Source organism: Dicentrarchus labrax, unplaced genomic scaffold (assembly GCF_905237075.1).
Source record: "Dicentrarchus labrax unplaced genomic scaffold, dlabrax2021, whole genome shotgun sequence".
Classification (NCBI taxonomy): domain Eukaryota; kingdom Metazoa; phylum Chordata; class Actinopteri; family Moronidae; genus Dicentrarchus; species Dicentrarchus labrax.
Window position 1 is genome coordinate 1,144,349 of NW_026136701.1, and position 17,206 is coordinate 1,161,554.

The 17,206-nt window shown below is 39.2% G+C and overlaps 1 protein-coding gene across 1 annotated transcript; it reads left to right on the top strand.

Annotated features, from left to right (window-relative positions):
* The first annotated feature begins 1,444 nt into the window (after positions 1-1,444).
* On the top strand, positions 1,445-16,934 carry gad3 (glutamate decarboxylase 3). Its single transcript, XM_051411573.1, has 16 exons — positions 1,445-1,613; positions 2,818-2,925; positions 3,478-3,584; positions 4,133-4,268; positions 4,954-5,044; positions 6,121-6,233; positions 6,389-6,504; positions 7,503-7,582; positions 7,871-7,925; positions 8,218-8,334; positions 9,807-9,871; positions 11,358-11,436; positions 11,682-11,831; positions 12,557-12,664; positions 12,913-13,002; positions 13,102-16,934. Exons 1-16 carry the CDS (start codon positions 1,592-1,594, stop codon positions 13,273-13,275), a joined length of 1,611 nt encoding a protein of 536 aa, XP_051267533.1. The 5' UTR covers positions 1,445-1,591; the 3' UTR covers positions 13,276-16,934.
* The last annotated feature ends 272 nt before the right edge of the window (positions 16,935-17,206 follow it).

The following is a 17,206-nucleotide window of genomic DNA, read 5'->3' on the forward strand; positions in this document are numbered from 1 at the left end:
CTTTGACAAGCCCTGGTTTGAAAGTCTAGTGCTGGTGAGTGTGTGCACTTGATGGTATGTGTGGCAATACGATCAGAGTCTCTGAACCACGGAAACTCACAGGAGAGGAGATGGTCGAACTCACGCTGTGTAATCGTCGTGGGGAAACCAAACAGCCCAGGAGAGAGGCAGACAGCAAAACCAGAAATGGTGAAACCAAGCTCGTGGTCGGGGACAGAAGGCTGCCCCTGCTCCACTCTGCTGACAGACTGCCAGAGTGGAGCAGGGGCAGGTTAGTGGAAAATTACTGAGATGGCTGAGTTGAACAGGTGAGGAGGAAGGCAGACTGTGACAAATAGTAATTTGCATTTCTTTTTTTCCTTTGTTTAATGCCCTCTTTATCAATTCATCCACTCTCCCATTTCTATCCATTTTAACGCAACCCATACTTCCAACATCCCCACTATATAAGTGATGGCCATTTTCTTGTGTGATGTTTTATGTTACACGAATAAGTCCTGAATGGAGGGCACGGTGGCACCAAAGATTTTCTCTACAGCTCTGACTGTATCAAGTATGTAGTATAAATAAATTCCACACACCACAGCATTTATAGACATTTAATGCCCATCCCTAGATAAAAACTCAACAAATACACAAATTCATACATATGTTGTATGTATATTAAAAACAGAACTCAGCGGAACAATACAGGACACAAACTAATAACAGGGAGGACCAGATCATTCATGGCTACATGACTGATCCATCTTCAAAAACTGTTTCATTTTAGGTATAATCTAGTTCTGTAGGTAAGGAATTCTACATTTTGATCCCTTGAACTGAAAAGGCTCTGTCCAAATGAGGATTTATGTAATGGCATCTTACAGTTCCCGTTAGATGTTCCACATGTTACTGAGCCCAAAGCTCTAAAATAACAATAAATATATATATATTGAAAACAACCAATCAGAGCCAAGAGACAGTCTTGCTGAGTCTCATTACAAGGGTGTAAAAGACACATTTGGGACCCTGGGAATGAGAATGAGACTCAATAGCCATCTCAAAGCCTCAAACCCAGCCTGGTGGATTGATGTACTACTGTCAGGATATAATGAAAGTTTAAGTAAATATGCAAAAAAAAGTTTTTGTATTAAAGTTACCTAATGCTGCTTTAATTTATTAACAAGAGTTAATAATTTTGTGGGCCAAATTATATTATACCGAGGTTCCTCCAGATGGAGGGCTACAAATGGCCCCTGGATCTGCAGTTTGAGATCCCTGCAACAGGGAAGAAAGAAAAGGTTTCTCATATGTGTGGATCTATCCCATTGGAGAAAAACAGGCTCATTGTTTTCTGCTTTTGAGTGACAGCCAAACAGCTGCTGGCTGCAGACCACACCTCTCTTTACCTGAGTCTCTTTAAATGCAGCAGCCTGACACCACACTGTCTGTGTGTCTCAGGTCAGAGAGATTACTGCCACAGAGTTCTAGGCAAATCAGGCAGACAGGTTTCTGCGCATAGCAAAAGACAATTTAAAGAAATATCTTTTTGTGGGGACTGAATTGCTCTGGGAAATCTTTTGAAGAGCTGACACTAATTTGTCTCGGAATGGATTTCTTACAACTGCCAGGTAAGTAACTGAGAAATGTAATGACACTATGCATGAGTAAAGGTTAAATATGAATGAACTGGTATGGTGCAATGACTGAAGCATTGATATGAACTGTATACTTCTAAACAGCATGTCCTTTATAATATACCTGAAACAAACTGATGGGTATTATGTCTTTGTTATCAAAATGTTGTTTAAATTGAATCATTTCCAGTCAGTCCTACAGCATCACTGGTGGTTCATTAAAACATTATACCTCTAGCCATTTGAGTAATATGCAAAATGTTTACAAGATAATATTCCTGACCACTAATGGCCTTGATCTGCCCTTCATCAATGGAGGGATGGATGGATGGATGGATGGATGGATAAGGGATGAATGGATTGATAGATAGATAGTACGTTTTATAACAAAGTCATTAAGCTTTAAGTTTTAACATGACTGTAGGCAAGCGCCTATACATAGCAGAAGTTATCTCAGGACACTTTTCAAATAGAGCAGTGCTAGACCGTACTCCTTATAACATTATTTACAGAGACCCAACAGTTCCCACCCAAAGAGAGAGAGAGAGAGAGGGGGGCTCTGACAGAGACAAAGGTGCACAACAACTATACTAATAAATAAATGACTGATGATGATGATGATGATGATGACGACGACCGCAGCCACAACGATGGGGGACGATGGACAACAACAATAATAATAATAATAATAATAATAATAATATCAATATTAGCAATGGGAGTCAAGCAGGACCATGGCTGCTGCAGGGTTCTGAATTAATTGAAGCATCTTAATGGACTTATTGGGGCAACCTGATAATAAAGAGTTGCAGTAATCCAGCCTAGAAGTAACAAATACATGAATTAGTTTTTCTGCATCTGTCTGTGACAGGATGTGTCTAATTTTTGCAATATTACATAAATGAAAGAAGGCGGTCCTAGAGGTGTAACCCCTGTAATGTGATACGTATAGTATTGCCAGATTCTTACCAATACACAGGCATAGTTGGAGTGTGAACTACAAAGCGGGAAGGGAAAGAAATGGAAATTATTCAAGAGACTCTGAATTATTTACACAATATTGTCATTTGTATACATATCAAAGAGTTTGTCTTCCTGAGCCATATTCACGTTACCTCAAAGAATTTCACTCAGATCAGATATAAAATTCCCCATAGACACATCAGTAGCTCAACAAATGTTGATTTTGTACTTTCAGACAGTATGATTGATAAATCCGCTGTGAAGGACAAACAGCAGGAGGATTCAGCAGCAGCTAGAGACCCAAGATGGACACCTGCTGACTTCAGCATTGTCTACAGCAAAGGTGAGAGCTCAGGTTGTCCAGGGTCAGGTGAGGTCCTCCTGACCATCTGTAAGCTGTAATACAATAAATATGTCAAGTCTTGTGCTTCAAGTTGCCTCTGACGTTCTCAATATTTAATCAAGAGCGCCATCTTTCCGGTATCTTAACCGAGTGCTTTCAGTTCCTATAACATTTTCAGGTATGCTTTAATCCAGGGGTCTCAAACTCAAAGTACTCATAGGAGGGGCACTATAACATTCAAGTACTAAAAGAAAGTGTAATATTCTAAAAGATATTTCATAAAACTTGCAAACAGCAGTTTCTATACAATTTTATATCATAATTTTATATAATCTTTGTTGTTCACAGCCAAGCAACAATTAAAGCCCCAAAAGAATTGTATATGGTAAATAATAATGGTAAAATGGTACTTTTGTTCTCTCTGGCTTGTTTTCTGCCTGCTTTGTATAACTTCTGATAGCTAAATTTCTCCCAGGTTAGGCAACTATCATTTGAAAGAAATAAATGTGTGTGTGTGTGTGTGTGTGTATGTCTGTGTGGGTGTTGACACAGACCTGCTCCCAGCTTCAGGAGGTGAGGAGATGACCCTAGGGTTTCTGCAGGAGCTAGTCAAGATCTTGTTTGGTTATATCTGCAAGTCAAGTCAGAGGAGCTCCAAGGTACTCAACTGCTTCTGTCAACAATATATTGCTGTGTTTGAATCCTTTACAGTATGTCAACACTCCTCTCAGCGACATCATTCTTCATACCTTTTTATCTGGTTATTTTGGCTCAGTAAACACTGCTGATATCAAAAGGCAATAAAGAAAGAAGGATATGGAAAGTTTCCATTAGTGTATAATAAGAAATGTTTTTACAGTAGCTCACAATGGAAAAACCAAACACTGGTTCAAGATCAGGCCATTTAATTTTTGTGTGTTTCTTGGCCACCGCAGTTTCTCCACACCTGGAAGGGGAGGGTGAAGAAGGGGAGTTGCGATCTGCTAAATCCTACAAACTGGTTCTTTAAAGTATTTTCTGCAGTAAAGTGGGATTACTAAAAGTAATTTTTTTTTCATTTTTAAACACATGAATGAAAAACACAGCTTTCACCAGGTTAAATGTGTGAGCATTCTGAATAGATTTTACTGAAAAAATGTGTATTAAATGTTTTTGTGTGTACATATATGAGAGACAGGAAGTGACATCATGTTCCTTGTGTTTTTAGGTCCTGGACTTCCACCATCCTCACCAGCTGAAGGATGGACTGGAGGGCTTCAGTCTGAATCTGCCAGACCAACCGGAAACTCTGGAACAGATACTGGTGGACTGTAGGGACACACTCAAGTATGGCGTCAGTACAGGTAAGTGTGTGTGTGTGTGTGTGTGTGTGTGTGTGTGTGTGTGTGTGTGTGAGGAAACTCTGCTCTTACGTGGAAGTCGCTCAGCAGTAAGATCTGTATGATTCACCTTGGATTTAACATCTGCTTCAAATAGACTCACATAGTTATTGATTTTTAGTCACTGTGCTCTCCCAATGCCACAGTCACTGGTATAGTGAGAAGAATTCTGAGCTCAGTCTCACTGTTTGTCTAGAAAATGGAGGGTTTGAAGTCCTTTGGAATTCCATCTCTGATAGGCCTTTTCCACCAGCAGCAAAGTTGGTTCCCAACTGGAATCCAAAAATAGCAGGTCCACACACCTAAAACTAGCAGCATACAAAAAAATTAAAAAAACAGATTGTGCATTGTGCCAAACCTTGTGTTTATGACACATCCTTGATTACATCCTTGATTCTTGGAAGTGAGGACAAGGTTCAGGGAATCTTGAATGGAAGAACCAGAGCCAATTGGTGGAAAAACTAGTATCAGTAGCTCTGTCACTGCTGCAGTGCCTGAACAGATTTGTCATCTATTTCACACAGTTCAGTCAGATTCAAAGTGAATTTGAACAGGTTGTCAAACTACCGCATTTGAGCCTGACCAGCCGATGGCCTTGTCTCTTGTTAACTACATGCTTGACCTTGACCTATGACCTTTGTTTGTCCAGGCCATCCCCGTTTCTTCAACCAGTTGTCTTCAGGTCTGGATGTGATTGGTGTAGCTGGAGAATGGCTGACCTCTACAGCCAACACTAACATGTAAGATCAAATCATCGCTAGTGGAAAGTAACTAAGTTAAATTACTCAAGTATTGTTTTTAAGCACAGTTTTGAGGTACTTGTTCTTTACTTGAGTATTTCCAGTTTATAGGCCAACTTTATACTTTATACTCCTCTATTACATCAGAGGGGAATATGGTAAATGGATGGTAAATGGACCTGTACTTGTATAGCGCCTTTCTATTTGTCTACATGACAATATTCAGACATAGTGATAGCGCCACATACTGGTAACAGGAAGTATCACATTTTAATCTTTCATGTTGTTCTCCTCGCAGGATGATCAGATCCAGCTGAAATTTATTTATAAAATGCAAAACACATTGTTGATGATATGTGTTGACTGTTCCGCCCAACGCTGCTTGCAGCTTTAATTTAAAAAAAAAATTTAGGTAATTTTTCAACCATAATGTGTGCTACCAAACAAAGACACATACTCACCACTAGTGCCGCTGACAGTGGTCTGTTTCTTATAACTGCAATTTGTCTTTTCAACCGCAACATTTTCAAACAAAGCAGATGAGTCTTTATCTGTTACCATCTTTCCACTGACTTTGCATGCATTCTTCCCTTTGTATAATGCACCTACAGACAAGTGATGGGAATTCTGTCACATTCGCAATAAAGAACCTTTTTTGGGTCCCAAAAGACTCTTCATTTAGTTCCATGTCTGGCTTTTACGATTCAGCTACTGTAGCAATGTTTTGACCTATGATTGACTGATATGTGTGCTCATATCACACATCAAGGTATTCAGAATAACTATACTAAACCTAATAATTTCCAGAATACCATAAATTTACATAATGCTTAGTTAATACCTTAAATAATATAAAATTAGCCAAAACTATTGCAAATGTATTGAATATTTTATTGGTATTCAATTATTGCCGACCTCCACTACATAGAAAAGTATCACCAAATCTTATTACCAAAGTGTCAAATACATCATGGGATCATCTTATTATTCTGTCTTAGCCTAATGATGACGATGATAATAAAATATGAGATGTTATAATGTGAAGTACATTACGATTTAATATGTTTCTTTATCAGGTTTACATATGAAGTGTCTCCTGTTTTCCTCCTCATGGAGGAGATTCTGCTGAGGAAGATGCAAAGCATTGTGGGATGGTCTGACGATGACGGAGATGGAATCTTCTGCCCAGGTATACATGCAGGGAAGGTACGGCAGACATGGATGAACTGTTGTTATTAAGGCAGATAAAGCAACACTAAGTATCCGTAGATACAGGAGATTGTAACAGGCACAACACAGAGCGTGGCTGCTACTTGTCTATAAACTGCATTCTGTTTCCTGAAGGAGGCACAATATCCAACCTGTACAGCATCTTGTTGGCCAGATATCACTTCTACCCCGAGGTGAAAACCAGAGGGATGGGAGCTCTGCCTCAGCTGGCCCTCTTCACTTCCGAACATGTAATCACATCTCACACACAAACTAACTACACCTAAATAACATTTTAGTGCTGGTTACACACAAAAAATAAGTAAGGATACATAAATATGAATAGAATTGCTGCTGTAATGATTTGATGAAACATAATCGCTTGACTCTTCTATAAAATGTCATGCAAAGGTGCTAGAACTTCAAACTTGATACGTAACTTCACTCACTTCCCGCATATCTGGAAGACACTAGAGATTGTAATGCTAACTTTTGGTGAAATCCACAGTCGCAAACAAACAGAGTGTACAATAAACCCCTAAATGCGTATTTGGGTGTTTTCTTTCACTAGTCTAAAAGAAAACATGATATTCAATTCAATTCGATTCAATTTTATTTGTATAGCGCCAATTCAACAGAAGTTATCTCAGGACACTTTGGAAGCAAAAGAGCCCAAAATCTCAAAATTGACCAGTGTGTGAAATGTTTTTGCCTGTAGTATCTCACCTTAATGTTAATGTGAAGTATAAATGGTTTCACTCTCTGGAGGGATAAAAACAAATTGGTCAGTAAACATTAGCATGGGCATGCATATTGCATATTGTGTTCCCCGAGGATTTTGTCATAACATTCTGAGATTTAAAATATGATCAGTCTTCCGACCACTCAAAGTGCTTTTACACTACGTGCCACATTCACCCTTTCACACACATTCACTCAGTGATGGCAAAGTCCATCGAACAGAAACAAACTCATTCATACACAATTTGGGGTTCAGTATCTTGCTCAAGGATATTTAGACATGCGGGGAGGAGCCGGGGATCAAACCAACAACTACCTCTGAGCCACAGCCACTGATATCAATTGCTTATCTAGCTTATTGCTTATCGATGCTGTTTGTATTCAGTTTCACTTCCTGGGAACTTTTCAGGACCAAACAATGCAGCCACTTCTTTGAGCCGAATGAAATGCCTACCGGTTTTTAGTGTGAGACAAGTGAAGATGAAAGGCTGTCTTTTCACCCATTCAGAGTCACTATTCAGTGAAGAAATCTGCAGCTGTGCTGGGGATAGGCAGTGAGAATGTGGCTGTGGTGAAATGTGATGAAAGGTGGGTAAATTAGACACTCACTAAGCAAACATGTGTTGGTTAATAGTCAATGTGATGCATGACAAAAGAAATGTTTGCTCACCTGTTGGTGCTTTATGAGTGTCTGTGAGTGTGTGTCTTTGTGATTTGCAATTATCCACCCTAGTTTTAAAATACATTTGCTTACACACAGATTTAGAGGATTCTCACTATTTATTGTGCCTAAACATACAGTCAGTTGACTGTCTGGAAAAGCAAGTCTGGTCAGTTACTGTTTACTGGACCTTTGTTTACTTTTGGTCTTTTAAGAGGGAAAATGATTCCTGCTGAACTGGAGTCTTCCATTGTTACAGCTGAAGAAAAGGTAAGAATTAAAGGCAAAAAACAGAATAATATTATATTAAGTTATATTTATATTACATTATTTATATAATAGATTTAATTTCTGTGGTTTACCATTTAATGTGGTTGTCTTTTCAACATAGAGAGCCTAGCACATAGAATATCTAGAATATCTACTGACTGAGATTCTGACAGAGGCTTGTTCAACTGTTATTGGAGCCCAGAGCAGAAAGGGGCGGGACTTAGGAAGTCAGTTGATGGAGGGCAGACAGCTGGAACATACAGTACAGTAGGCCTACCTTCTCTCTCTCCAGGGTTTGGTTCCATTCTACGTGAATGCGACAGCGGGCACCACGGTGTACGGCGCCTTCGATCCTCTCAATGACATCGCAGACATCTGCCACAGACACACTCTGTGGATGCATGTTGATGTAAGCAACGCCATGCCTTTCTCTCTCCCTCTCCCTCTCTCTCTCTCTCAGTCACACACACACACCAATCTCTTTTTTATCATTATGCAATGGTAAATAAAATGTTCATTAAACCAGTCTCTGCAATATGTGAAGGAGGGCAATACTACAGACGTGTATCTGTTTTTCTAAATCAACAACTTACTATGTCATAATCATGAGATACTTTTTTCATACCCAATGTCACACACACACACACACACACACACACACACACACACACACACACACACACACACAGGAGGACAGCTGAGAACAGGCACTGTGCATGAGCACAGATCTCACCGATCTCCCTCTTTCCCTCCGGTTCTCCAGGGGAGTTCCAGGGGATGAACAGGCTAGACAGAGCCCTGCATGAGCCTGCTTCAGAATGGATACAGGATTTACGTTAGGCTTAGGGGGGCGGCCCTGGGCAAGGAGGGTGTGCTGGAGGAATCTTGTTGATTTAGAAAAAAAGAGCCTTTTTTCAAGTGAATGAAAATAGCTTCCGTACAATACACGGTGGTCAAACTAATTTATATAAATAAAAACAGATGAATAAAGGACACATTTAGATTAAAGGTCCAGAGTGTAACATTTAGTAGGATCTATCCTAGGTCAGAAATATTCATCGTAGTACAGTTTAACACCAGTTAAGGCAATCAGAGTTTCATAATTCATAAGGACTTAAGAAAATACAACTGCAGTACTGAGAGAATCTACTTTACTACAGTACGTAATTATGCGACAGCGGATGTTGATGCTGTGTTGTAACTACAACAAACTAAAGATGGACTACAAATAGTGCGTTTTAGATACTTTCCAACCTGCACTCTTACCTCTATCTCTAATATGACTTCATTGCCATGGTTGGAATTGAAATAAAAAAGGAACACAGCCTACCAGTCATATAATGAATATCATAATCCTTTGCACATTCCTGCACGAATTGTTCATCTCAACAGTCAACTATCTAAAAAACTCCAACCCAAAGCATCCATATACCTTTCTTGGCTTTGATTGGTTGTTTTTAATCCAGGCCCAGTGGATTCTCACGAATGCCATGAGGAGCACTAGAACAAACCTGTTTTCACAGATTATCTGTCTCATGTACTACTGCTAGAACACAGTGACATTATTAGTTATTTTTTTATAAAAGTTCCCTACTGCAGTTTTAATATAATAATGTTTATACATGTTACAAAGTGTTTCACACAGGACAGCATCTTCAGAACAAGTAGATTTTACAACAGCAGCATTCACAGTCGGGCCTATAATCGGTTTAATATATTATATATCAAAGTTCAAAACATGTAAACATATTAACAAGTTATGGCATAAGATGAAAATGAAAATAACCAGCGTCACACACCAATACACCCGTTCTATACAGCCAGAATGTGTAAGCTGTATGTTTCTTTGAGTACTCTGTGTTTTGGACTCTGTCCCTCTAGGCAGCATGGGGTGGAGGCCTGCTGATGTCAGACAGACACAGGATGAAACTACAGGGCATTGAACGGTGAGTGCGTCACAACCACTTCACACAGCCAGCATGTCTTTGTTTTCTCTGAGAGTTTCTGTGGGACACCACTACGAAGACTACAACTCACTGTGAATTCAGCTTGAATAATGAAGCAAAGCATGTTGCCAATGGACACTGTTGGCAAACACTGAATCAATTGGTTGGTCCACCTGAATAGAAATAGCATACACTTTCCTTTCTATAAATCCTTACCTGGTTATTTTCCACAACACCAGTCTTATTGCCACTCATCACAAATCAATTATATGTGTGTGTTACTGTGTGCAGAATTTTGCATAGCCTACGTGTGTGTAAGTGCTAATGTAGTGGAGATTTCTGGCTCAAGAGTGTGATGTAATGAACGTTTGTAGTTCCTTCATGGTACACACAGAAAAAGAGTATCAAATTCATAGAATAACATAAAAGATGAATAAAATAGAATAAAATGTATTAATAAAATAATATTATACATAAATATGAAATGATAAAATAACAACCTAATCAGTAACCTAATCCAAGTATCACAATATAATGTAACTTGATTAATTTCTGTTAGTTTTCATTACTATTTATGCAAATAAAGACAAGAGAAAAAAGTCTATCTTTTACTTAAGTGTATTCCCGGGGTGTTGTACAGACTTTTTTCACAAGGGTGGCACAATTCAACTAAATTCTGTTAAATTTTATTTAGTGCCAGTTCATAACAGAAGTTATCTCAGGACACTTTTCAAATGGAGCAGGTCTAGACCGAACTCCTTATAAAGTTATTTACAGAGACCCAACAGTTCCCACCATGAGCAAGCACTTGGTGACGACTGCAAGTGAAGTATGTGTCTCAGCTTTCCACTCATTCGCAGTTTATCCAATTCAAACACTGTTTAGGGACCGCAATATGCAAAAATACTCAAATACACTAGGCAAAAATTGTACTTTTAAACCACATGCAAAAAAACTTTTTTGTTTGCATTTTTCTGCATATAGTTTGGAGGTTTGTTGTGCCAAACTGCATGGGATTAGCATTATGGAAGCGAAAGAGCCCAAAATCTCACAATTGACCAGTGTATGAAAAAACAACACATTTTTGCTTGTAAATGGACTGTACTTGTATAGCACCTTTCTAGTCTTCCGACCACTCAAAGTGCTTTACACTACATGCCACATTTACCCTTTGATACAATAATAGCAAATGCTCATCACAAACAGAAATCAACCCATTTATTCACACACTGATGCACAGCATCAGGAGCAACTTGGGGTTCAGTATCTTACTCAAGGACACATCAGCATGCAGCAGGAGTAATCAGGGATTGAACTACCTGCTGATGAGTGGACGACCCGCTCTGCCTTCTGACCCACAGCTGTAGGGTAGTGTCTCGCCTTAAGGCCCTGGCCAGATGCTGTGTTTGCATGGTCAGCAGCAGGGTCTAAGGTTGCCAGTGTCATCAACCAGTATGGAATTGTTACATTTGCAATGATTTTCCAGAGCCTGCTCTGTAACGTGGAATCCTCACAAGATGATGGGCGTCCCTCTGCAGTGCTCTGCAATACTGGTCAAGAAGAAAGTAAGAAATGATCCTCTGTTCTTCAATTTAAATTCACAGTACAAATACTGTATAAGACTATCTTTGGAAGCGATTCACTGAATGTTTCTAGCCATGCCAGAGAGAAACCTGGCTTCAGGGATGGCAATGTCAGTCTGCCTCTCAGTTGCTCCAAAATTTCTAATTTCTCAACGATTATTATGGCCATGAAATCTGTAGTCAGTAATGTCCAGCTGTAGCTGAATGTCCGCCTCCCTCTTTTGCAGGGTCTCTTAAAGGAGTGCAATGAGTTCTGTGCTGAGTACCTTTTCCAGATGGACAAACCCTACAATGTGAGCTATGATACTGGGGATAAAAGCATCCAGTGTGGCCGACATGTGGATGCCTTTAAACTCTGGCTCATGTGGAAGGCAAAGGTATTCACAGCATTACAGTATCAGTGTAACGCCAGTGAGATACGGTTAATATTCTTTTCACTCTCTCCTCTCATTCTGATTGTTACATGCTCCCCCTCTGCTGGTTGACATATTACTAATGTGTTTCTGCTCTTTTCTCAGATGGGGGGAGAGAGAGGGTACAACGTCATGACAGATCAGTGTGTGTGTCTGTCATGACTTGCTCTTAGCTTTTGTTTTCTCAAGATAACAAGACCATATCCTGATACAAATATGTGAAGATTCAAATGTTTCACTTTTACAAACAGAAGGAAATATGCATTGTTTTTTCTACAGTATATATATATACCCCCACATAAACAAAATAAAAAGGATACAGGCCACCCTGACGGCTCATCTGGTAGAACTGGCGCTCCTGTAAGGACGAGACCATGCTGCAGCGGTCATGGGTTCAACTCATCAAAACTTTAAAATAGTCTGTTGTTGTCGTTATTGTTTCAATGTTAGAGACCCCTAATAGTAGAAATTATATATTGTACGTCTGTCTGTGAGCTTTGATTGATACTGAGGAATGCAGTTTGGTGTGTATGTGTGTCTACTAAATAACTTTTTACATTATTGGATGCTGTCTGTTTTTACAGTTTGTAAATTTTTCACTAATTGCCTCAACCTTCCCCTTCTGTAAGACTGTTTGATAAAACATATGTATGCCTGTTTAAAGTCCTGTCTGTCACCCACTCTCTCAGGGCTCAGAGGGTTTCGGAACTCAGGTCAACAAATGCTTGGAGAATGCTGAGTATCTGTACGATCAACTGCAGATGAGGACAGACTTTGAGCTGGTCTTCAAGGATAAAGTAAGGCTGGTTTTCATGAGGAAACATATATTTATCTTTTTGATCAATCTGTGTGCCACGTTCAAATTATTGGAAGGGGTCTCCACAGTGCATGGTAATTTGGTGGGGACTAGACTAAGGAGCCGATCCCAGAGAGATGCACCACTGCATAAGATTGTAGTTATTGGTAGGACCTGACGTGGATAGGTCATCTATCTAAACCACTAATAATTCTTATTGGGCATATTTGTACTCCACCTCTCACACAGCCAGAGCACAGCAATGTGTGTTTCTGGTACATCCCCCCCAGTCTGAGAGGCCTGCCACTTGGAACTGAAAGAGACAAAAGACTCCATCAGGTCAGTACAGAACATCACAGAGGTTCCTCTGGACTCATTCCTTAATGGTCAGACTAACTCTCTGTTTGATGGTGGTCTTGTGTCTCTTTATGTCTGCAGGTGGCTCCTCAGATCAAAGGCAGGATGATGGAGAAGGGCTCTGTTCTGATTGGTTATCAACCTTTGGGAGACAAAGTCAATTTCTTCAGATGTGTGTTCTCCAACCCTGCCACACAGCAAGAGGACATCGACTTCCTGCTGGACGAGATTGTCTGGCTGGGCCATGACCTGTGACCTCTGATATGATTGTTTTGGTTTCATTTAATTTTGAAGGAAGTTAGTGTATCTGACTATGATACCATTGTTGGACTGTGATATGAGGCTACATTGTATCCAACCTGGGTACACAGTCTAATGTTGGTGTACAGTGTTTTGACAATTACTCCCAGCTAAGCTTTACAGCAATGGTTCCACTCTTTTTCCTTAAGGGAGCCCTTTTCTATTAATAAACTGACTCAGTAACATATTTTATGGATAATTCAAATTATATACATTTTAAAATAATAACAGTACAGAACAACAGTGAACACAAGAACTCCAGGAAGTGTGTGTAAAACGAGCCATTTGGATGAATTTTGAGCAGATTATTTCCTGTGAATGTTGATCAGAGATGAGTTTTCCTGATAATTTAACGATCGTTAAACGATATACAATTCTCTGTATTATGTCTCATATTATTCTCTTTATGTCTTTTTTTTTTATCTCTGTCATACATACTTAATAGGTTTCTTTTTAAACAAATTCATTAGTTTCTTCTCATTGTTCTAGTAGTTCTTTGGTTTGTTTTAACTTTTCTTAGGGGCCAATCATGCTAGAAACGTGTCAACTCCAAAACCATTTTTCCATCTGTTTTGATGCTGTTTACTATGCAGGTAAATAGGTTAGCTAGCTAGTTAGCTAGCTGTTTGACTGTGAGAAAACTATGGACTAGGGGTGTAGTGGAGGGTAAGCTCAAGTAACCTCAGTTATGCACCTTTTGAATGAAGCTAGCATTTACTCATCTAGAGCTTGACGCCTGCTTCAATACATTTTTCCTGTTATATTTGATGTTGGTTTGTGGCTGCACCTGTAACAATGCGTCTCTGTGTGATTGGCCCCTAATGCAGTCTGTTTATCAAAAATGTGAAGGCTCTGTGGATATAGATTGTGTCTTTAAAAGCAACAATTCACAGAAATGAATGAAATGAGATAAAGGCCTACTGTGTATTTAAAAGAAAAAGTTTTCTTACACCCCTAAAAATCAAGAAGGCCTTGCAACCACCTGTGAAGCTTTGGCAACCCCGACTGGGGGACCAGTGCTACAGCCAATCTGCAGGCCCATCTGTTGTTATTTGAGTTATTAGGGTCATCTCAGTCAAGTTAATATATCTATAACTGGATGTTTATATATAATATATATAATATGGAGCTATCCAAGGTGGTGATATGTTTGTATTTTTTAAGATACAGACAAAATGCAGAAGATTATAGATTGGATCTTTAAAATAATTGTATTTTTATTTTTTTATATGATACAATATGATATGATATACAGATCTGGATACAGGTCCTCTTTGTCTTGTATGTCTTACTGACCCTTTAGATTTTGTGTAGAGCATTTCATAAGATCACCTTGGTTTCTGGAAATGGTCACTGCTTATCCTCCAGTCCTTTCCAAACAAACCTCAGCAGCTGGTGTTGTATAATGCTGCTACAAGTACAAACAACAACAGATGTTATATGCTCTATAGGTGTAATTATGTACCTGAGTGATTGTACCTTCAGATTTTTTTTTTTTTAATTTGAAATGAGAAAACCAAAATCGGCAAAGGAGCTTTTTCCTGACTACCATTTATTAATATATAAACGAAAAAGCGACACATTGTCTGCTTTTATTTTGGTGTTCTGTTATTCTTTTCTTTTTTGATGGTTTTCATTGCTATTCACTTCTTTACATGTCACAATATAACCTTAAACTTTGAAAAAAAAAGTTATTGAAAAAAAGGTAAATGGGAATTGCAATTTGCATTCCATGTCACTTTTTGTTCTAATTTAAGTCCAGATATAATTATATAGTGTGTTAGGCAGGGTTCTAAATTAACTTTTTTGATTACCAGCCAATTTGAATCAGAATTTCCACTAGCCAAATTTTTCTCCCAGCAAGGCTCTCTTCAATACGACCTGTTTCGGCAGATTTAATCCTGAAGCTCTCCTGATGACTCCGGGCACTCTCATGGTCCTTTACAGCCTCGACTTTCAAATTATTGGTTCCAACCACGAAATTGTTTGTTTTGTTTTTTTCTTTTGCGTATATGCGGCAGTCCTTACAAAACATGACGACATTTTCGTGATCAAACACAAGCCATTCACGACCCGTCAGCCATTTGGCATTGAACTTTCTTTTTTTCGTTTCGCACGCATTGTTGTTGATATTCTCAACCTCATCCCCTGCCTCCTTCCTCTTCTCGCCCCCAGACGTCTGTCCAACCAACCACCGCCGCATTTAGTTTAAGTTTAGGCTACTTTTTAATTTACTTTAGCTAGCTCCCTCCCTTCTTTTTATAGTTTCTGCTCCGTTCATTCATTCATTCTTTTTCTTCTTCTTCTTCTTCTTCTTCTTCTTTATATTCTTCTATATATTGCACTAACTTCACGCAGCCAATGGGCATCTTATACGTCATCACGTAGCATCACGACAGCGTTTATGGGAAATGTAGTCAGTACTGCCCAGGGAGCAAGAACAGTAGAGCGGCTCTGACTGACATGATTGCCTCATGCATCACCGGCCAAACTGGCTAGTAAGTTTTTATTAACACCCGCCAAAATGATTTTTAATCTGCATTTGGCGGGTTGGCGGGTGTTAATTTAGAACCCTGGTGTTAGGTTATTATTTATCTCTACTTGAGTATAATTATGTACTGAAATACTGCAAATTCTGATTGTGGACATGCAATGCCAATGTTACTTTTTAGTTGTGTTTTCAATGCCATTTTATTTTTGATGCCAACTGTTCTACCTCCATAGAAATGCACCCCCTGCTATCTCCCACAAGTGTCAAATATGCAACTAATCTGCTTCAGTCCTGTAACTATACTCTCAAAAGTATTTCAGTCAAACAGGACCAGGGATTTCTTCGTCTTCTGGTCGTCTGGTTTGGTTATTCCTACCTGGGGTATTAAACCCCATCCATTTCCAGTACACAAGCCTCTCCACCACATCAAGGTTGCAGCCCAGGAAAATTAGAAGGAGAAAGTTGAGTTAGATTGGACACACCCTCAGACAATCTGCCACAAACATCAACTGACAAGCCCGGAAATGGAGCCCACAATTAGTTTCACTATATCCTGACATCTGATATCCTAGCAGTAGAATCCACCAGGCCTGAATGAAAAACAACCAATCAGAGCCAAGAAAGATAGTTGATTGTTGAGTCTCATTCCTAGGTAGTCAGACGTCGACTCTGGGAATGAGACTCAATAATCGACTTAATTCAAGCCTCCAACCCAATGCGCCTTTTCATCGTTCTTGGCTCTGATTGGTTGTTTTCGTTTAGGCCCGATGGATTCTTGCAAATACCATTAGGAGCACTAGGAAGAGCCAGAGCAACCTGACTTTTTCAAAATGATCTGTCTCATGTACTACTGTCAGGATATAGTGAAAGTTTCAGCAAATATATCAAAAAGTTATCTTTATAAGCTGCTATATCACTACCCTCTCATCTTGAGTTATGTAAGTAACACTGAGGCCTCCTGTATTACTGAATGTCAGTGTACCATTAGAACATTAGATGGAGCCAAACTGCAGTCAGACAATCAGTCAGTTCTTCTGAAATCTTCTATTCAGACATTGTCTGGACACGTGTTTTTAGTGCTATAGTTTCTGCACCTGTTCAGTAAACCCACCTGTTCCCAAAACTCTCCTGCCTCTTTCTGTTTCACCATGAAAAAAGGTTTTTATTCGAATAGCAAACTCACAGGAGACTATTGGGATAATATGCTTGGCATGAAGTCAGTGTCACTGAAGAGAGAAATTACTTAGAAAAAGTAGTTAAAATTACTTTGTATAACAAACAACAACAACAATCTAACTGACAATGTAATATGCAATTATGAGAAGATACAATACAAAAAGTCACATGCTAGGCAAAATATGCCACTCAATTGAGTTTAATGCAAAAAGTGCCCAT

Bases quoted from the DNA above. Each gene is read 5' to 3' on its own strand.
- gad3 (XM_051411573.1), top strand. From the start codon at position 1,592: ATGGATTTCTTACAACTGCCAG. The intron at 7,583-7,870 runs GTGGGTAAATTA...TGGTCTTTTAAG, and splicing joins GTGGTGAAATGTGATGAAAG to AGGGAAAATGATTCCTGCTG. The intron at 11,437-11,681 runs GTAAGAAATGAT...CCTCTTTTGCAG, and splicing joins CAATACTGGTCAAGAAGAAA to GGTCTCTTAAAGGAGTGCAA.